Source organism: Plodia interpunctella, chromosome 5 (assembly GCF_027563975.2).
Source record: "Plodia interpunctella isolate USDA-ARS_2022_Savannah chromosome 5, ilPloInte3.2, whole genome shotgun sequence".
NCBI lineage: Eukaryota > Metazoa > Arthropoda > Insecta > Lepidoptera > Pyralidae > Plodia > Plodia interpunctella.
In genome coordinates this window covers 8,422,775-8,446,694 of record NC_071298.1, presented here as the reverse complement: position 1 = coordinate 8,446,694, position 23,920 = coordinate 8,422,775, and the positions used below count along the sequence as shown (strand labels likewise).

The window sequence follows — 23,920 nt, the reverse complement described above, 5'->3', positions numbered from 1 at the left end:
CCCTCTTTTATAAAAATAGACGATCAAAATGGAACATAAAGTTTGTAAATCTTTGTTTTTTATAATGTTGTTTAGTAATAGTTGAAATATATTAACAAAAAACATATATATAAAAAAAAAGATAAACATAATTGATAAAAAAACACTCCTTGAACTCGCGACAATAATAAAATTACCGTATCGTCTGCATGGATACCTCACTTTTTTTCGGCTGCCAATCAGCAGTGCTTGCATTGTTATGTTTCGTATTTGAAAATATGTATCGGCGCCCCTTAATACTCGGTGCCTGGGTGTAATGCACGCCACCCCTGAATACTACCCGCATTACCCGGAGCACGTGCTCATGAACTTATTTAGGAACCTTTAATACTACTTATTATTATTTGTCAAATTGTATGTTTTTCTAGTTACGTATTACGCTACTTACCTACCTAATTTGGTTTATTAAATGGAAATGACCACTTATGTATGCTAAAAGTGAGCTGAGAAAGATTTAAGTGGAATCAAAGTGTTGGTTGGTAACGAAACAAGAAAACGTAGACGAAAGTTTAAATCTTTTCTGAAGCCTCCAGGGAAGCAGGGATCAAACAAAACAAAATATAAATGATATATCGCAACAGACATTTCTAAAATCGACATGCCCAAATCAAATGTGACTGAAGTTGACTGAACCCATCACTGTTGTCGATAACAGACGACCTCGCAAACTGTCCAAGTTACTTTCCTAAACTAAAACCTTCTGTGAAAGTTACATTGAAGTTTTCCCGAAGCAAGGAAATATCTTTACGAAATCACACTAGAGATGTATCTATTTTTTTCTTGCTTAAATTATATTTACTACCTACATTAACTTTCTAAATCGTTATAATTTCATTCTCATTGTGTTTTATGACTAACTAGCGGTCCGGCCCGGTTTTGCACGAGGTCTATATATCTTGTGGAATAAATTGTTTAATTATCAGTGAAAACTGCTTCAAAATCCGTTGGGTTATTTTAAAGATCTAAGCATATAAAGGGACAGACAGACAGCGGGTAGCGACTTTGTTTTATACTGTGTAGTGATAGTAATTTTCTATCCATATATAAATATGCGTGTTCCGACTGATACAGTATAAATGAGATAGTATCTACTCTCTAACTTTAACATTTTAGTTAATTCTGCCAACCCACAGAACGTGGCGATCTATGATTCCGTTCATAAAATAAATTAGAAAGTGACATCAACAGGTTACGGCTATTTTATTCATACACAGCCTCGAAAACTACTCTCCAGCTACTCCACGCCGCGCCCGCGACGGGAGTTTGTTCGCAAATCTGGTTATTCATCGAGTTACACAATACGTGGGGTAATGGATTTGTTATCGCTCACGTCCGCCGCAGATGTTGCTCCAAACAATCCCGTCATAATAATCTACAGCAAATAGTTTTTGTTATTACTACAATCTTTATAAATATACAATATTAAAGTATCAAAGTATTTTTTTTAATATTTAAAGGAAATGACATACAAGATTTGAGATATATAAAGTTAATGAAAGATTAGATAAGATTATGAGACAAGAGAAGAAGCAGTGGTGGTGATCAAAAGGTCGTAAGTTCAATTCAAATTAAAAAAACATATACGATTTCATCAAATGAACAAACAGTATTTAAAATGTGAGTACAAAAATGATGAAAATCGGTTTATATTCTGTAGCGCGTCTCTCAGTTATTATATAATAAAGTTAATTATTGATTCCTAGAAGCTACCAGCTACTCGTAACTCTACGATATGAGAGGAATGAATGAAATTAAAATATTGAAATTTGCCCTCGTAGGAACTTTACCAACTAAACAAAAGCTATTAAAACTTTTCACCAAAACTGTAATTGCGATATTCATATGTGAATAAACTCGTTGGAAAAAAAGATGTGGTGATTCTCTCTTTTCTTTTTATGTAAAAGGCGCTTAAAGCCTTTGTAGTTTAAGTTGGGATCGTATTTTTTGATTGCCAAAAAGTCCGGCGCAAGCCCTACTATTGTACTGTACCTATGTTGAGTTTGCGACGGTCCGACTAGAGGAAGAAATTGCAAAATTACTATAAATAAACCCATAAACATTTTTTAAACCCATAAGCATTTTTTGAGATGCCTTTTTTGGTAACTATTTAATTTAGGGTAAATACTATTTATATTGTTTTCTTACAAACCGTTGTGATCATATGGGTGAGTAAAGCAATACATTTGTCGTAGCAAATAAGCGACAAATGTATTGAAAATAAAATAGGAGGTCGTGTGAAGCGTGTGGAAGTAATATCAGTCGCTACTAGCAGAGCTGCGAGCGATCAGTTTCCAGTCGACCTGCGAGGGATTTGTCCGAAAATATTTCGTCAAACATATCTATATCCCTAACCCGGTGTTCTGGCTAAACGACAAACGCGGCAAGGCATTGCAGTGCGCCTTTATCCCTCAATAATCTCAATATCATAACAACTCGTGGTGAATTGTTCAGTATCACGCGTCGTGAAGTTTTCGCTCGCTTATCTAGGACCGGCAGTGAGTTATCAATTCTGGATATAACTCAAATATATTTTTTTCCCCAAAAATTTTAGTTTTAGTCGACTCTAATAGCAATGGTATCTTACGTTAGTATCTTAAGTCAAATGAAAAATACGAGGAAAAGAAAAACTGATTTAATAAAATGCTTTCAGGGCAATAAACGGAAGGGAAATGGAAATTGTTTCGCCATTTCCGCGAGGCTGAAGTTAAGTTTCATATTCACGGTGAATGTGGCTTTTTTCAAAATTTTTTATTTAACTTTGTTTAAAATTATTATAAATCAAATATACTTACTTTTCCCAAGAAAATATTTGAAGTACCATCTCGTCTGAAACTCGGGATTTTCAAGCACCGGCGCGCTCGGTGGGCCAAACAACTGAAAAGAAAAGCACCTATTTAATAGGTTTCTAAACTTCTGGGAAAATATAGTCCCAACTAATATTATAAATTTTGAGGCAAGTAAGTTGTTTGCTACTTCTTAGTTTATCTACTCAATTAAACCTCTGTGAAATACACGCAGGCGCAGCTGCGGGCGAAAGCTAGTTTTAAATATGTCTAGTTTAGAATATATTGTAGCATCTGGTTAATACGGTCTGGTAGTTATTCTAATTGCCAATTAAAGCAAGTGTCTGTCTGTAGGTATTTGTGAGGTCTCAACGGACCAACGACATCGGACTGAACATCTTTGATTATTTCTTCTCTGTCACTAAGTCAACAAAACTTAAAAAATATCTTCTCCATCACTGTTGTATCAACATAATATAAAAAATATAAATTATATCAACACCTAGGTCGGCTAGACGTATTCATAGTGCAGAACAATATGTTATTCCTCGATACATATAAATAAAATAAAAGTATTTAAATAACAAAATACGAAAATGTAATGTCACTTTCATTTTAAAAGATATTAACTACGCGCCTTTTTATTTTTTCTCAAAATCGTTATTAATTTGTATTAATGGGATTCGCATCCTATTTCAAATGTCAATAATTAGATTTATTTCAATAATATAATAGTGAAGACGCTCTAAAGTTCCATATTGTTTAAAGTTTTTGACATTTAGAAAACCTATATTTGTCATGTTAACTATTAGTAATCCTAGAACACTCAAGAGTGTTCAATGTTTTCGTAACATGTCTAAGCAAGATATAATTTGAGAAATATAGCCACAGACCACTCAGAATAGTAAATGAGCCGATTAATACGATGGGATATACGCTTTTGGTATGTATTGATTAGATTCGTTTTAGATTAGTCATATTTCATTCATACAACTCAGTTGATAGATTTATCTCAGATGATAGAAGCACTTAGCTACTATGAATAGTTCCGATCCAGAACGATCTCTTCCCCAGTTAACTGTAATGCCAAGGCCATTACGCCTAAGGATTACCGTAATTGCTTTCGTTCTAACTTTGCCTGATGTAGTTTAGCGTGGACGTCTCATGGCAACCCTTAACATACTTTTTAGTAGGATAATGGCGCGATTCAGATTTATCTATTCAGTAAATATATTTTTTAACCGACGATTAGAGTATTTTTCTTTGGTAGTTGAGGATCAACCATGAAAGAAAAATACTCTATGCCTGGAGGATGCATTTGGTGCTTTTTCCAAAAAAATGTAGTCACAAATTTTAACAAATTTGTAAAAGCGACAATGATTTTATTACTTCACTCAGGATTGTCTTTTAAACAATGGTGGTCGAAAAAAGTTAAAAGACGCACCTCACTTTTACGTTTCTTGTTATATAATATAAAAAAAATAACTTTAAAATAGTTGAAGACATATATAGAGACCTAAAATGCCATAGCCAGATTTATATATGAGCGGCACTTCAAACTTTTACCTCTATATATTCCAGGTGTTAAAACATGTCTATTAGTGAGACACAAAAAGTTACCTTCTCATGAAAATATTATGGCGTATCACATACAGAATCGCTAGCTGCAAAACTACAGATAGAATCGGTCGTATTTCTAGAAATTTGAAATTGTATGTTAATCTGATTGAATGTGTCTCGTGTCCCGTGGCCTTTGTTTGGTGCCTGGAGAAATCCCCTCGGTCGTCTGCAATAAAGGACGTTGTTCCAAACCGACAATCGCGCTTAGTTTCTCGAAATTATCTCGTCTCGTAATTCAAATCGTAATTTATTTAAAAAATAAATTACAGTTTAGTCTTTTTTTCCGAATACAGAACAAACAAAATAACCACTGACTCTAGGTCAGTGGATATTTTATCTTTCTGGACTTTTTTTTTGACTAAACTAAGTAGGTAAGCCAGAATCTTGATTATGGGGTCGGTCTGAATTTAATTGAAACTGATTAATAAAAAGTTTTTTTCTTAATGGTCATATAAATAGCACAAAAATTAAATAATTCGTTATTAATAATATGTAAAATAATCATTCCTAGTCGCCAAACATAATTATACCCTAGGTAATGGGTATAGGTTGTTACCTATACATACCGAACAGAATCTCGTTATAAAGATGGATATTAGTCTTGTATTGTTAGGCACCGTCATAAAAGCATGTAAATATCATAAGGGTAAACCTTAATTCTCGATACCCTCGGGATGACCGTCATAAATTTTCTTGGATACTATGTAAAAATTATATTGAATACTGCTCCAGTAAGATATAAAATTGTGGAAATAAAAATATGTATAGGTAAATAAAAAGTAAAAAATATACAAATTACCCATGGAATATACTTCATTATTATGGTAAACTTTATTATTTTTATCGATTGAGTAGATTTCGTAGATAAAAGAAAAAAGTATAAAGGTAGATTTAATATAACACTAAACAGGGTAGATTTTCGATTTATATTTTAAGAAAATCTAACATAACATAATCTATTTTCGATGCGATATGTAAATATCGTCAATTAAGTTCGAAGCGCGCATATTCTCAAATCTTCACCTCATCCTTATCCCGTTAAAGTCGATACCTCACAGTTTTACCAATATTTTCAGCCAGTATTTTCTTAGCACACTAGCTAAACATCAACACGTAGCACAAAACACAAGGCGCGCATATCGGTAAATCGTCACCTCGTCTTTCTCCCCAAGCGAGTTCCCGTTCTCGAGTCGATACCGCCGCACCACCGCGTCCACGGCCCCGGTCGCCTCGCTGCTCGACAGCTGCAACAAGAACAAATATTTACATGCAAATTGGACATTATACCAGCCTTTTGTGCTCGGGGATTTCTTTTTCTGGTGAAATTCGAGCGAGATAGAGGATTATATTGCTCAATTTGCTTGTAGAGAATTTGATTTGTCAATGTGTTAGTTCTTTGTCTTCCCGATAAAAAAGTCTAAGCAATCCTGTACGCCCTTCCAATTATTCTTCAAAATATCTAAAGATCCAACTGTACTCATGCCCAATACCAAAAAATAAGATACTACATCTATGCTACATCTTTATATACACAAACAACCAAGATCGTGACGAAAAAACGTGCATATGATGATTTGACGACCTCGGTGGCGCAGTGGTAAAGTTCTTGCCACTGAACCGAGAGGTTCGATCCCTGGTCGGGTCATGATTGAAAATGATCTTTTTCTGATTGACCCGGGTCTTGGATGTTTATCTATATATGTATTTGTTATAAAATATAGTATCGTTGAGTTAATATCCGCTAACACAAGTCTCGAACTTACTTTGGGGCTAGCTCAATCTGTCTGATTTGTCCTAATATATTTATTTTTATTTATTTATTTATGATTATAATATCACCGCAAGTAAAAAACAAGCTGGCAGAACGTCAGTTCGTCGAACTTTAGTAGCAAAACGTCAAACAAAACGAAACCTCTAATGAGCAATCTGCTTAGCTAGCCAATACCATGATCTATTTTGGATCTAATGAGATTAGTCAAAATGTAATCTAGATCCCAAATTTGTCCAAAATAGATCTAGATATTGGATCAAGGTTTATATAGAATGATTATTTTGTATAGATGATTATTTCGTCATATAAAACCATAGCTTAATAATGTACATTTGATGCAGATAACAGCCGGCAGGTAAGTACAATAAGTAGTCATTGATATCCTCATTTTCAAGAATTCGTTTTGTTGCATTAAAAACCTTTCGCAAATACTAAAAATATATTAGAACAAGTAAGTCACTGAATACGTTTGATTGTCAATTTTCGATTTTGACAATTTTTTGGATACAATATATCTTATTCTGTAAACAAATAAATGACAAAAATAAATTTTAATTAGTGGTTCTGAAGCACAAAGTAATGTAAAACTTCGCTCATTAATTTCCATTCAGTCAATAGAAATTTCCATAAGCTTCCCTTTGGGTTCTCTACTATTTATTGGATATCTCTAAATTCTAATGAATAATTGATTTCAAAATAATAAGAAGCCATGGAATCTACCTACAATAATATATAAGTATTTTTAGAAACAAATTGAGTATCTAATATATTTAGATATTACTGTTTTTTTCCAAATACAGGGTGATTACTTATACATTGGCATTATTTTATCTACATGCTCAGTCGATGGTACTGAATAACTTTTCGTGTGGAAGAAACCTTGAAATCACGAAAAAAAATCAGCCTGATCCATATATTTTCCACGGTATTTAATTTTGTATAGAACAACTGATTTTTATTTTCGCGATTTCGGAGTTACTCCCGTACTAAAAGTTGTTCAGAATCATGGACTGAGCATGTAGACAAAATATTGCCAATGTATAAAAAAAAGTCGCCGTGGATAATAGTAGCGAGTTTCATAGAAATTGTACTTAATAAATTTTGAACATTTGTTTATTTCCAAATATTGCATGCCGTTGATGGTGTGACATGATAGACTTCTCCAACCAGTTAAATCAGATACTTTTTTCCAATGTCAAAAACAAAATTTTTCATGGAGTCTAAAAGCATTTCTAATATTCTTTAATGAGACCAAAAAAAAAGTAAATCTCGTAATTAATAAAACTGACCAATTAAAGTGAAATTAAATTATCGTGTGATTATTTAAATACTCTCATATATTATTTTACTCAGTCGAAATTACAATTTTATCTAAATAAGAGGAACCCAACCGCCCGACTTGCACTTACGGCATAAATAAAACATATTTCTTTTATCTATGACTTACTCTAACATTTAACATGACATAAATCCGTAAATTGGAATTCCTATGTAATTTTTTTTATTCAACAAATTAAAACCCACGTGAACAAAGATTACATACGACAGTGGCTACAAAAAGCAACGTTTTAGCTTTGTTTACACAATAAATTATACTTTGACATTTCCATAAACACATTATTTTTTCCACGCTCCATTATTGTAGAGCTCACTTTCAAGAAATACATTAGTGTTAATATAAAAACAAATTGTTGTTTATTTTTAGGCAGAATCTAAATTCATATTAGTATTATATTTAGTATCTACTTAAGAGTCCCGAGTGTGTGTGTTTTACTGCTTATTATTCTCCCTCTAGTCTATGGTTTACGCGATTATATATTAAGCAACTACCTAGGTATATTCTCCAACTAGAATATACCAGATTAGGTATATGGTGTTTTATTTAATTCATATTTTCAGATATAAGTTAATGACCAAAATCGTGGCGAATTGAAGTATATAGCTTGTTTTTTACTTGCGGTGATATTATGATCATATGTACGTACATATGATTCGTCAAGATCATGGTTGTTATATATCTTACTTTTCGGTATTGGACATGAGTACAGTTGGATCACCAGATATTTTGAAGAATAATTGAAAGGATTGGTTAATATTAAACTATTATATACTTTTAAATGATTCGGATTTTTGTCATTTTTAATTCAAATATCTAATCTACGTAAGTAAGAACTTAATAAAACTTACATTTAATAAATTTGATGAAGAAATTAAAATTGATTAACTTTTATGTAATAAGTACACGAACGATTCTCTAAAATAAGAAGGAAAATACTCGTTCGTGCTGCTAAATGGATAAATATAGTTGTAATTAATTCATTATATTAATATTACCTCAAATGAGAAATATGAGGCTCATTAACTGAAGATTACATGAGAGAAGTGCATGTTGGGGTTGGTCCAAATTAAACAGCTGAGAAAAATGGCTTCGAAGAAGAAGACCTCGTCAAAAACAAGTGATTAGCTAGAGAGTCAAGTACGTTATTTACGTACATTTCGTGCCAGTTTGAAAGAGAATATTAGAACGATAAAACTAGTTAGGTATGGATGATAGTTTATGGCTGGCCATAGCAATTGGCCGAACTGCGCTAGTGACACAAAATTGGGTCTGACATTACGGGGATGGTGCGGGCACAGTAACTTTATACTAAAGATGAGTCGTTGACCTTGTTCACAGAAAGCGAATTTAGCGAGTTTCAAATAAAATATTTGAGGAAAGTGAGTGGAAAAGCACGACTTGGAATAAATTCCAAACTTCGTCAATAACAAATGTGCCTGGATTTTGAATATATTGAAGCCGCCGTCTTGGTTTGCGAATCGAAGTCATTCGCTTTGAAACAACAAGAGAAATTACAACTTTATGGGCTTCGTGAATCGCGATCTTCAAAGTTATTTTTCTTTTCATATCGAATTCCGTATTGTTATTTGATTTAATAATGGTGGTTATTATCATCACGAGCTTTATTAATTAAAGTTAAAACTAATAAGCTATATTAAAAGAGAAGTATTCTATTTTAATATAATTTTTAAAATTTGATTCTAACCAAAATGTTCTTGTTTCTCAGTCTTGAATCACTACAGTAAACGGTTTTTATTAACTCTTTAATAACAGGAAGTTAGACATAAAATGCGAGAAATTTTCCACATGGGGTTAAAACCCGGCAAAAATGCTTGATCTGTCATAAAGATGTGACCTTCATTATAGTGAACGACGGCACATGGAGAATAAGCCGTTTTAATGAAGGTGGGATTAGCCCGACTTATTATAGGCATTACTCGAGCTGCCAGATTGTGTTTCAGCCGTGATGTGTGAGATGCATCCATCTAATTTGTTGACTAATTCCGAATAATTCTGGTTAATTTTGTATTATAATCTTCCATGCGACTGCTAAAAAGTGGCGCAGATGAATGTGTGATAATTGTGAAAAAATCTAGTTTTGGAGGGCAAGATCCTCTCTGTGTCACTGAAACAGAGCGAAGTAAATAATCTTCTATGCCGGTCTGGAAGCGAAGAAGCAAGAAACGGTCGACAGTATATCTCAAGTTTCTCTTTGCAAATTCGCCTGTATTTCCGTCGTCGCACGGAGGTTCGTGCAGAGCATCTTGATATGAGGTTTACAGTTCTAAAAGCAGTCAGACAGGAGGGTCGATTACTACGGTCTTCTTGTTTATGTATTTAGGCCGTCCAAAATATATAATACTATTCACCAATTAATTAACTAATTTTCAATTCAATTAAAACTTAAATCAAATTAAATCTTACTAATCCAATTTAATTTTTTCCTATTACTTTTATACGAATAAAATAAGTTTTGCATAAAATACAAGTTTATTGCTAAATTTTCAACATTTTTATTTAACAATACATTTGTGTTCGAGGGTCAAAGGTTTATTTCAAAATATCTTTTTGCCTTGAAATCCCAAATCAAGCTTAAATGTTAACCTCTCCCTGTCATGAAGCTCAACTTTCACAGCATATAGTAAAGAAACCTATTAAGAAAGTTATTACTAACCTTATTAATAACTATATCGAGTATTCTTAAAATGTTTATGGTTGAGATAATCTAGACGCTAAAGCTTAGCCTAATAAAATATCAATATTAAAATTACTTCTATAGATTAAAAAATATATATCTGTTCCGAATTAAGTATAATAGAAGTTACCAGTAATGAGACAAATCATAAAAAATGGAAAGAAATATATATATCACTCGACATGCCGATGTACAGTTTTAAAAAGGATTTTCAATAATAGGTACAACTTTTATTTTTCCACCTATGTAAAATACTTATGACATACTGTATATGTATATAGTTGTAGGTACATAATGTCTGGTTTACTTTTAGAACATGCTATTTTTAATGTCTACATGTTTATATGAATTTCTGCACTTTCAGTGCTTTGTGCTGCAGACTGACAGGGGTTTGATTAATTGGGAAACCTAATTATATATCAAACGTATGTAGACCGACAAAGGGAAATTAAAATCAAGTCATCAATCATGCTGTTGTGTTTGACGCAACAATAGCACAACCTTCAATACTAATATCAAAACTAATAAAACAATAATATAAGAATACTATATTTATAATATGAATTTAATTTGAAAAATATATTTCGCTATATTCATATACTGTGTTTATGCATAACTTACTAACTCAAGATAATAATAATAACAAACGTTTATTTATTTTTTATCCACAACCATTTTCATACAGAATTAAAGATTAATCACAGCTAAGAAGTAATAAAATTTATACAAAGATAATAAAAGGTTTGTGGTGTGGAGAACTGGTGCCCATGCTCGGTATCCACGGAACCTGTATCACGTATCATCAAAAGTTGAATTTAAGCCAATCACTGCCAATAACAAACGGGCTCTGTAACTATATGATGTTGTTTAACTATACAGGATATGCAATACTTATCTCATTTTCATGTCACATCATAAAAAGACAATTTTCATGTTATCCAAACTGTATCAACAAAAATTTGAAATTCTGATTTCGACGTCCCACTCACTAACACCAACTATATCCAGTCATATATTAGCTTGTGTATGGGTCACTGATAGACTGATAAATATGTATGGCCATCGATTGTATACGAAATCAAATCTAGGACTCTCGATGAAATTCTAGTATAGTTTAATTTGCGTATCAAGTTAAACACAATGTCTGAGGTTTGACTAGGTATATTTATATATATAGGTATATTATATTCTAGGTATATTATATTTTCTTCGTTCTTGTTCGAGTTATTTCTTACTAGTGTTATTGCTGATACTGGTGTCAAATTTCGACTCTAAAAGTGCTCTTACATGACTTAAAAGTCATGTTAATTTTATTTTATTAATCACACTTTATTTCCCGAAATGGAACAAAAAGCGGACCTCATGCTAAGCACTCGCTATTAGTAAACGTTCTGAAAAAAACAGGCAGCATATTATTATTAAGAGTTTACTCGTTTTTCATGCAATAAGTAAGACGTATAATCAGCATAATCAGTTAATAAATTATAACTATTGTAGCAGTAATAAATCCGTTTTATTATCACCGTTCAGGATTGAACTATTTTAAATAAAAGATGCGACTTGCTTAATAAATATATAATCCAATAATTTAGATTTACTATAAAAAAACAGATTGCACTATGCGTGTGTACCCGGCTGCGTCTGTGAGCAAGATGCTAAGAGCTGAATGGCCTTCATCTCTACTTCACCCCCGCGGTGACCAGTGCGTGATCAATCACATGAATAGCTTTTGTTATTATTATTAGGAAAGAGTAGGATAATAATTAAGTATTTTTAAATATAATTTTTCAAGCGTTTTACAAGTCTTCGTTTCGTAGCGCGTCCGTTGTCGTAAAAAGTTGTCACAAACAAATTTGTTATTGAACATCGAGATCATGAAAATAGATATAAGATGCAACTGGAAAAAAGAAAAGGTGAATGACTCCGTTAAATCTGTTCAAAGCTAAGAAGCTATTTTTAAATTAGATCCATTTCACCGCTGCAGGGCTAATACCCTACCTGCCAAGAACCGATATAATACTACGAATAATGTTTACTTGGTTCCGTAATAATAATACAATAAATACAGGAGAAAGAAACAAGCGAATTTGATATTTGAATAGTAATAATGATAGGGATTAGTGCAGCCATATTGATATATTGGTTATTTTGAAGATCCAATACAAAAACTAACATCAAATTCGAAAACGTCATTCTGAAATACTGCTCTAATTGCTACATACCAACACAAGGTATATACGAGTAGGTACTAACTTCAAAACAACTATTTTAGATCGATTACTGCTTATTTCAAAATATCTACACACAAAACAGGCGATTTACAGATGTGTCTCTCGGCGAGTCCTCCGAATAAACTGAGGAAAAGTAAGTTAATATAATATTTCAAAGAATATTACGCAACATTGTTCTGGGAGTGACAGTTGCTGACAACTGGGTCACTGTCGCTTGAGGTCGTCATAATTGTTCAGACTACTAATTAAACTTTCAAACAAATTTCAAATGTATTTCAATTATATACAAAATCTAGCTGCGTCTCGAGGCGTCACTCGCTCTCGCTCCAGTCTGAATTTTAGGACCCGTTTTCGAAATTTAATAAAAATACGTTTATTAGCTTTTGCGAGATTGAATTTAGTTCCCTTTCGGGTTATTGACATTGAATTATTAACTTAATTTATTTTTATTTATGCGACTTGTTCTTTTGCTTCATTGTTAAATTTTCATCTCATATATTTATTCCATTTCGCGTAGACCATACGATCTGACTGGGTGCAACATTATTGTATGTAAAGTTCCGTAATATTGTGGCAACACAGTTAAGTACATGCATACAAAACACTTGTAGCGTTGTAGAACCCCGCTACGAGTTGCTACGACGACGTGCTACGATAAAAGCGAAGCCATGTAAAACATAATGTGTTAACAAACTATATTATGTTCGTTTATGTACATGTAAATTACTTTCGATTAAACATTGTTAACTCGAAACAATTCAATTTTTGAGTAAAAATAGCATCTTATACTAGGTCATGCTTACAAGAGAATAAATAAGTTTGTGTTATATTTTTATTTAGTTAATGCGTATCCTTCGTAAATGGTATGATATAAAAAATAAACGCCATTTCCATGTTAAAAATGTAACTAATTATACAAGGGCAGATGGACAAGGGCTACTGGACCCGGATCAGATGTTAAGCTACCCTCATTTAATCTTTATGTAGGTACCTAATTTTGCTTTTACTATCCTTTATCTTAGTTTTAGTATTGTAATACGAGTATATTCATTAATAATGTGATTTGTGTGTATTTTAGATACACTATCTAATAATATGAGGCCTTCATATGCTATTTTTGTCATGGGTTTTTGGATTTTGTTAATATTAATTAACGAAATAAAAAACACAGTATACAAAACGAAGCTCAGGTGCACAGTTTATATTAAAATTTGCAAGAAAATGAAAAATATTTTTAAGTTTGACTGCGGGTCAAACTATCTGTCACTCTGTACTTTTAATATTAAAAGAAAATCTACAAAGTGAGAGTGGGTCCGAATAGATTTATAGCCACCTAAGTATTTTTTTTGACCAACCCACAATTAAGTTGACATTATTTAAATCTCGAAATCAATAATTTAAAATTTTATTTTATTGATTGGTAATTTTTTTAAGCGGAAATCTAATTCAAATTCTATAAAACTTTATAATAAATAAATCATATAAATATATGTAGATTGACGATCACTTCGGAGATAATGAGAGGAATAACAGAAATGATGTCGCGTTTAAAGGTCATTCCTCTGACAGGAGTCAAGATACTAATGAAAGCGAGTTTGGTATATGTATATTAACGGTTTGTTCGCAACAAGGTATAAAAGAAATGTTGCTACAATTAATTAGCCTGTTCTTGTTGGCGGACGGTACCGTATTTGGTGCACGTGCTGACAATTAATACAATTTTGTTAAAAGAAATATAACCTTAGACGTGTAACGGGTTGAAGGCGTAATATAAATAAATAGAAGAAAGCATAATAATATTTGCTGCATAGCTGATAAAGAAAAGTTAGGGAACGGTCCCTGGGTTCGATTCTGGCAGACGCTCGGAAGCAACCGGTAAAGCGCTTATATAAAAAAACAGGGAGAAATATATATTTTTACCACGTCATGTTAGTGTGTAAAGGTTTGTAAAATTTTGTTCAATTTATTTAATGTCGACAACAAAGTACTTCCTACATTCATAGCAGATATTTATTTTGGTTGATTTGTTCGTATGTAACTTGAATCAACCTTGTAAAATTATACTGCGACCTCAAATAAATTTATCGGGAAAATTCACATGAGTTATTTATGAACACGGTTCAAACGTTTGATTTATTAAAGTTAAATTTTGTACTCTTTTTAAAATTTTTGTGATGACATTTAGTTGTCGATATCACTTGAACGTTTGTCTAATAGTTATGTTCGAACCGAGGAGTTCTGTACCGGGAAATCGCTCAAATGAGAGAGAACATATGTTCTCTCTCATTTGAGCGATTTCCCGGTTTCGTCTTCAGCCTATAACATCAAAATTCGTTGTTCACACGTTTTACATGGTCGTTGGCATTGGCATGGACATCGTAAATATTTGTTTGTTCACATTTTTTTAATAAACAATGCGTCGTTAATATCTTTTGATTTCAATAGTATTCGTCAGTGAAGTACACATTGATCTAAATATGGACGAACATCCGAAACGATCGAGTAAACAATCGATGAGTGTACGTGATAACTACCACACAGAAGGTATTATTGTGACCTCGATCGAGTGCTGTTGTTACACATCGAATGTAAACCGAGTAAATATATAATTAAAATTTCATCATTCATTCGCTTCGAGTTTTGTAACTCTTGGCTCTAGCTATTTGCAACGAATAAGTATGTAATACTTTATCTTTTTTTATACACATAGTAAACTAAACATAAAATATGATATGATTATTTTTATATCTGTACATAATATGTGAACAAGCTAATCCGAAATGTTCAATTTCTAATCCTAGCTTATTCTTGATAATAGTGTAAAGCTAAGCTTAAACATGAAGGTTGCAAACAAAGATTGACAACTACTCAATAGCCGAAACTTGCTCAGTAAATGGGTACGAAATTCTATCAGTTTGTAAATCACTTATGTCTCTTAGTTTACACCAATTCGATCAAATTATTATCATGTCTACACAAGGTAAGCCTTGGTTCTTCTTGTAATGGAGTGTAAGAAATACCGTATTATAATATAGATTTTTTGCGAAGATATTACTCAATCATGACGTCACATTTTATTGTCATTTAGTATGGAGCGTTTAGACGAGTCAAAAAATGTGTGGTTTTATTTCTGTCATATATTTGAAAGCAGTATTATTATGCACAGCACTGCGGTGTTTGTAATAATATATGGACTTTAGATAAGTCACAAAAATAAAATTTGGCATCTACTCCATTATTATTATACCTACGAGTATGAATATATGCCTACCTGTTCCACAGATCCATACTGCCTTCTGGAGAATACCCCTCGACGGGAGATCAACTCGCTCGCTGACGAACTGTGAACAATAAATAACATTCACTCATTTACTTTATTCTTGTAAGCAAATAAAATTAATTAACAATGTATGTATGTATGCGCGCTAAAAATACTGTATTTCAAAGTAAAATTTTATGGAATTTTCAGATGCTTTGATGTAGCATTTCTGTGGTCTCAATGTCTGGTATAAAACGTGGAGTGAAATGTCACCACAACACATAAGGGATGTCTTATACTGAAACTGAACTTTGTTTATTTTATTAAATACAGTATCACATCTAAAGTCGTGAAATACTAGAAAGACAATGTTTTTTTGGTCAAATATTTCCTGGTGAAAATCAAACGTCCAACGTCCGTTTCAATTTGAACCCAATTCATAAAATTAATGATATAATGTGTATTTTATCAAGTTTGGGTATTTCCTTAGTTTTGGTTACCCGTAGTTATCTCTCTCTTAATTTTGAATTGTCAGTTTATTTAAGCATGCCGTTCAGTGACAGGTACCCTTTAGGTGTCTCCAGTATATTGAGGTGGTTTAGTGGCTTCTTTGTGAGAAATTCTCAGATTTATTTAACGAGGTGGTTAAAACCAGAGAATAAGTAAATCTAAAATGAAACGTAGGTCTAATTGGTGTTAATACATATGCAACGTACCTACACATCTTAATTAGGGTAGTAGTACCTTAGTTAAGAAAATAAGTAGTCGCAAATAAAAATTTTGATCAATATTTTACTTTCACTAGTTATTTATTATCCGATATTAAAACAGTTAAAAATCATCTAAATTACACTGTAAATCTACTACTGCTAAGTTAATTCTAAAGCGATATAATTCGCCTAAGGATTTATATTTTGTAATGTCAAGATTGTTGTTTACAAAGAGGATAAAAGTTTTCCTCAAATCTAAGCAGATAGTCCTCTTCGCTTGTACTGAAGGAAATTAATAAAGTTCTGACGAGAATTCCCTGAACTGTGAACATGCATGACTATATTTGTTACTTCTGAGATTTCTCATAAGTACATAGGAATATTTTATGATTACATTTTGAGCCAACTTTGATGAGATTAATTGCATCTTGATGATATAAAAAGTAGCTTATCTCTTATAACGTTATACTACTAAATATAACTATATCATATAAATGAAATAAACATAAATTAAGTAATTGTTTCTGGACTCACTCGTGTATCAAACATTGAATTTTGTCCTATAGACTTTCCCAATCGCCGAAAGTCTTAAATTCCACCAAACTGTTAGCTTTTTATCCTGGAGACTAATCAGGACAAAAGGTTTTATTCCCGTTTAACAAAAACCAATCTTGTATTAGGAGCAACTTCATTCCACCTGTTTTTCATTTGTCTCTTAAATTATACCACTCGAATCGAAACTAACAAATTGGTTTCTATAATAAATCCTACATTATAGTCAAATTCGTTTTTGATTAAATTTGCGTCCCTGTTTTTTTTAATCAATAATGACATAAAGGCGAAAGTTGTTTTACTCTTAAAATACATTTTTCGATAATGTTCTTGTACAGGCGAGAACAAACTTAATACATTTTGACATTAACTACATTATCGATGTACCCAAAATAACTCTGAAATATGTAGTAATATAATTTAATTTCAGTCATTATTAAAATGCTCTTAAATAGTTGCAAATATTTATTTTGTTCTTTAATCATAACAACATTCATAAATATGGTATGATTTACATAATAAGCACCTCGAATAATGAAAGTGGCTGATCCAATTCGATAGAAAGGTGTCCCGAAATTTACATTTTTGTCGAGGCAGTGCTAGCTTTAATCGAGTCTTGAACCCTTGTTTACTCGGTCCGTTCTATGTTCAGATGTTTACTGAGATACTGGTTATCGCCCGATTATTTCGGTTCATTCTAAAAAACTGTTTGCTCCGTAGCCCGTTTATTTTGGAAATAAATAATTACTGAAATAATATTACAAATATAAGTAATTATATTCATTTTACAACAGCATAAGTAAAATATAGGCGTATAAGAATATTTCTTTCTGCATACTTTCAAACAATCATTAAAAGCTTAGCATTTAGATTCTATAAAATTTCAAATATTTAAATGTGGTTGTGGCCTCTTGTACAGCTATTGAAATATCGCTTACGGAGGCCCTCGGCTGTGACCTCTACGCTGATTCTCAAATTCAATATGCTCTTCTATAGTCCTCGACTCAAGATAGACGTCTAAATGTAGGTAGGCTGGGTTCGGGCACGTCCCAAGTATTTCTTGTTTGATATTTTGTTTGTTGTTGTAACAAGATTATGGGGCTTTTTGATCCACAAAGTAAGAGCTACGCGCTACGGTCGATTTAAGAGTCCATCGTTGACTTCACTTGTTCTTTCTTGAAAAATGGCTTGAAAAAGGGCGCCAACTCTCAGTCGCACTAGTGTCACGCAGAAGAATATTTTTTCAGACAATACGCATATGATCTTTATGAAATTTATAATAATTCTCTAAAATATCGACAATGATGTGATATGATGACTTTGATAGAATACGGTGTCGTCGCAGAAATTTTTTATAGTAGTTTTTTTTACATGTTCCTTCCCATTGCTGGGCAAAGGTCTTATATTCTTGTCTAGTATTTAATGCCAAATCCAACCAGTTTATTATATTATAGTTATATTTTATTTGCTAGTAATTTTATAAAATAGGAAGGAATAATATAAAACATCACACCGGTTACGGTTTGTGTCAGTAGACGTCTACAAAGTAGACCCGACTACATAGTCGGGTGGGTATCACGATCTTATTGTTTATTCACAGGATGGTGCATTGGAACTGAGCAATGCGCAATGCACATGCACGCTGCCACATGAATTCCGAGAATGCGAGAATTATTGAAAACTATTTCATGTTTTGACTTAGTCGTGGTTGTTAAATTGGGTAATTAAATTTATATTTTATATAACCCTTGAGCGGAATGGTAAAGAAATTAGGTATTTTTAGGATGTCCAGAGAGTTTAAGACATTAGACATAATAATAGTGAATCAATAAAATAATGAAATAAAATAATATTGTTACATTTTTTATCGTTACAGTTTTGACGAAGTATAGCGGATATTTTCCTGTCTTTTTTTTTACAAAATGTGTTGAAGATTATTTTTGGGTAATAAGTGAAAAACATATCAGTGTTTTTTTTTTTACCAAAAAATTGTACATTTTTAAACAGAAACCAGACAAAAGACAGCTCAATATACTTAGTTCACCTCTCATATAGTATGATCAGTTCCCGCGTATGTTAAATTATGCAAAGTTTAAAGTTGTTACGCAAATTTCGCAAACCGTATGGGTTTGATTAGGGTTAAATCTACTTAAGCACCAAATTTTACTTAGTTATAAAGTCAGTAAATATTCAAGCTATTCCATTTTGGTGTGAATATATATTTTTTCAATGTTCATACAATTGGTATCTAACGTCACAATTGTAGAACAATTATACTCATCTAATGGAAATGAATTTGTTGTCCAAATAACAATATATATACGGAACCTTAGTCCTGACTATATCAAGTGCGTGGCCCACCCATTACGGCCACACGTGTAGAAATTTTGAGAACAAAAGGTTTACTGAGAAATTATGTCAACGCCTGCTAGCAAGAGTCTCCTATTGTAACCATTGTCTCTGTAATATTTATATTTCAACTGTTTAGTCAGGCGTAGGTATAATTATTGTAGAAATACGTATTTGAGTATAATATCCCTTTAAGTTTGAACGGGAGATTGTCTATAAAAGCTGCTGTCCTAAACAAATATAAACCTATAGTCGATCTTCGGCTGGGTCGGAGGGTCTAGGCCCCCATCAGAGTAAAAATAAGAGATGTATTAGATTCCTTTAAATTGAATTGGCTGAAATTAAAATATAATATATTTCCTAAAAGGCGCCTGCACTACACTTAATATACTAAATACAATTAAAAGCCGTTTTGGCGAAACCAACAAGAAACACATATAAGATTTGTCATAATTTTTTTGGATTTTCGAAACATTTTCTATATATCTCTCCAGTCCATTCTAGTAGTGATAGATAACGGTGTTAATTCATAGCAAACATGCGGGCACTTTTATTGTCAGCTGTGTGGCGCCGATTTTAAACATTCATGCGGCTGGAATTTACATGTCGCATGTAAATTGGGACATGGCGCGTGCTGTATGGCGTGATAAATGAGTGCTGCTTGTTTGTTTTACCATAGAATACACTCTATGCTTGATACATTCTATGCTGTCTAGGTATACCTAGCTATTATATTAGCTATAGGTATATATATTATTATAACCTATAGGTTGTATTAATAATATTAACATGGTAACATTGGGTGAGTTAGGTAGTATTGGTATGGTACTGGTATTGCCTTTTTATGTAATACGATACTTTTTTAATATTTGGGAAACAGTTTTATTAAAAAACAATACAATATAACTTGAATATCACAAAAACCAATTAAGTTTCCACTAATTACTAAAACAAATTTATCGAACAGATTCTAAAATACATTGTGTTTTTTTAACAATTTGGACATTACGTGACCTAATTTATTTTTAAATTTACTAATTGATAAAGTAATATAATTTGTAGTTACCAACTTACTATATTTCTTTCAAATCTAAAATAATCCACTAAGTTTACCAACATTTAGCTTGCGATAATATAATCCCATTAGCCAAATGTATATTGTAAACATAAAAGTTACAAACAATCCTCATATTCGGTGAATGTTCTGCTACGATACCAACTTAAGCAGATTCATCACGTACTTTATAGTAGATAACTGAACTGTAATACTTACCAGATTTAAATGAACTATCCTTACATATTAGAAAACAAAGTCCTCTAAGACGACTGTCTGTCTGTTCGCGATAATCCAAAAATGATAATAATCTAGTTAGTGTGATTCCTCAGCAAGGTTTAGGTGTATTTTTTATTATGTTTTCACCCAAGCGAAGCCGGCATGGGCCGCTAGTTATTGATAAAATACTACTATAGTATAATAGAACGTCAATATATATACAGAAAACCATAGTGAAAAAAAAAATCATCGCTATCCACAATACTTATTTATTTAGGTAGTCTCTTCAGCTAGAAGCTACAACAGCGCAATCTTGAAGTAAGAAGTTGCTGCATTAAAGTTTATTTACTTGAAATATGACGAACAAATATCGATTCAAGTTATTATGATCTTTCGCAAAGTTAGCAGTGGATAACAGGCAAGTGGCTACGGTATGGCATACTTTGGAACAACTGCTCAACTACATAATGACGACAAGGAAAAGTGCTCATGCACTGATATATTGGATTCTTCAATATGGCTGAGACCGATATACAGTACATTCAATTTTCTTGATTTAAAAAAAATATAAAACTTTTCCAAACATACACAGCATCATACTAATTATAAAGGAATAATAACATTTTCCAAGGTTCTTTGACATTGTAATAGTGAGTTATGGTCAAACAAGATTTTCTTACGAATAATTTATAAAAGTTCCACTCTTTAGCATTAGCCAAAGATTTTAACTGGCAAGTACCTACATAAATATTATCCAGAGCGTGTCGAGTAAGTTAGTAGCAGAACAAGCAGATAAGCAAAACTTGTGAAGTGAACTTGATTAGATGAGAAATTCAGCGATTGCTGCTACCGTGCTAACGACTGCCCCTATTTACAATTTCAAAAATAGCGCTCATATTTGAGTTTTTATGCCTATGCATCTACAATGTAACCAAACATCAACTATAAGCAAATTACAATTAAGATCACGGGCAAAGTTACATTCAATGATTTGTTTCTTAATAAAAGATTGAAACAGATCTACAGAGATAGCACCTTAATGATTCATCACAAACTTATTTTTGTAGATATCCGTAAAATATGATTAGTTGCCTGAAGAAGGCTAGTAAAATACTAAGTACTTTTATAATTTCTGTAATCTAAGCCATAAGTAATTATTTAATCTGCTTGTCTTAATGAAAAATGTAATACCTGCCTAATTTTTTTACCCGCAGCACAGCTTGTGGATTCAATTTAAACATTAATTTCTCTATGAAACAAGTTTTATTTCAATTTGCCACATTAATTGCAGGCTGTGAGTGGTGTTGTCGTTGGAGCCCACCGTTGTTTGCGAAAAACTTTTACGCGTTTAATTTGCGATTGTTAACTCAATATTGTTAGTAGATTGGCCCATTGTTTCTCTCGATTGAGTATATCTAGGCATTTCATTATTTGGTAAAGACTAGACATTTCCAAATTGACATCATATTCATATTGATTTAAATCTTTTATTAATTTGTATGTTGTAATGTAGTTAATGTTTATACACAGCTGGGTCACTTACTTTCATTCCATTCTTCATTATATTCCATTCAATTTGTTGAGGTCTACCGGCCTACTCCTTATGGTCTGCCTTATGAAGATTGTATCAAAATTTTAAAGTAATCAAAAAATGTTTTAGTTGACGTACTCTTAGCTACTACTCTGCGTTTACTAGATAGATTCCTAGCCTGGCATATGATACATACAGTTAAATACATCGTAAATTTATCTAACAGTATACAAATACGTTTACAACGACATTCAATCGCATGTCAAGTTACCCTGCACAGACCTCTATGGTGTGGTAATAATGGTTGATTTCCTGTCGACGGGTCTCTATTGGTTCCCGTATTCTTTTGTATTACTAATTTAGGTAGGAACACAAACTTTTTGCTTTTTATTTCGTATAGCCTATTTTTGATTATCCTAACATTTTACCGCCGTTAATTTATTCTCAAATTAGTCAGTGGTCCAAATAATTTATTACTTCTGATATTTATAATGGTTTAATTATGTTTTACACTAAACAATTAAGTACAAAAGTATAACGCCTAATCTATAATGTGGAATAATCTTTATTTACCTACCATCATGCAGTAAGTATAGGCTCTTCCCAACCTAACCTAACTTTTTGGACACATATACAAACCTAACCATTTTCACTTTTGTTGGCATAGTTTGAAGTTTAGTGTGTTCCCAATACTGATCCAACCTAACCGACACAGCTAGGTTTGTTATCTATATTATTTTTTTATTGCGGTGGGCTATCGCCCCTCGACTCCCCCAAGGGGGCTCAGCCCCCCTGCATTCCCTGCTGACCAACTTGTGTTTTTGACCTGTTGAAGTACATTTCGAAATTATTATTATATACATTTGATAAGAAAATTTGTCTCAAATATTATTAAACTAGGTTACTGTTAAGTCTAAAGAAATAAATTCCACGACTTTAGGATTTTAGGATGTCTTACAATAGAGATTGTAGCTAACAATTATAAGGCCAAATTATAAAAGTGCAGAAAAATCTATTAGACTAGATAATAATTGTGCGTTGTAAGTTTAGGCCAATAACGTTTGACGAAATGAAATTAGAAACAATAATTTTAAACGAATCAAAGGGCACCCGCTGTCGACTGTAAGAGCAAAAAATTGGTTTTATTTAATTAAATCTCTGTCGAGAGAAAAAGCGTATTGAACGCGTTTATCCACTTTTTTCACTATTGGCTGCTTTAATTAAGTATTTTTAAAGCTATTCAAATTGCTGCTACTCTACTTCTAGCCTAAATAGACGACAGCAAATAATTACTTGGGTTTATTTAACAGGGTTCGGAATTCAAAGTTAGATTTAGAACAGATTTCATAACGCATATGTTGCATACACTGGATGATATACAGGCTGGTCAATGTCATGTCCATTTTGCAATTCCTATTTGTTATACCTCAATGCAATTATTAGATAAGACTAATGCTGCACTGTTAAAGGTGATCACTTGAATATGATGTTGTTGAGACCCGATGACAATAATAATAATAATATTATTATTTGATGAAAAAAAAAATCCTTTTTTTATAACTGTTTCCTTTGATTGAGTTTTACAAATTGCGCGGGATGAGAAGCAGCTGGCAATTTTTTTTCTTATAACGTTGCAAAATAAGGAATAGATGGACTTGAAAGAATCATTTTCGATATAATTCTTATATTTGAAATAAATATTGTTAATTTCGTGAAACGCAAGGTCTATAGTATGATACAGCGTTTTATGATCTGTTTGTTTATGAGC

At 32.2% G+C, this 23,920-nt stretch overlaps 1 protein-coding gene across 12 annotated transcripts in view; it reads right to left on the bottom strand.

Annotated features, from left to right (window-relative positions):
• The window catches only part of LOC128669919 (GTPase-activating Rap/Ran-GAP domain-like protein 3), a 115,062-nt gene that overhangs the window by 18,523 nt on the left and 72,619 nt on the right, over window positions 1-23,920 (bottom strand). For all 12 annotated transcript variants that reach the window (XM_053745153.2, XM_053745157.2, XM_053745161.2 and 9 more), the window contains 3 exons: window positions 15,750-15,819; window positions 5,597-5,686; window positions 2,832-2,913 (listed from right to left, as the gene is read on the bottom strand). In XM_053745153.2, coding sequence (XP_053601128.1) covers window positions 2,832-2,913; window positions 5,597-5,686; window positions 15,750-15,819 — 242 coding nt within the window. The remainder of the gene's footprint in view (window positions 1-2,831; window positions 2,914-5,596; window positions 5,687-15,749; window positions 15,820-23,920) is intronic.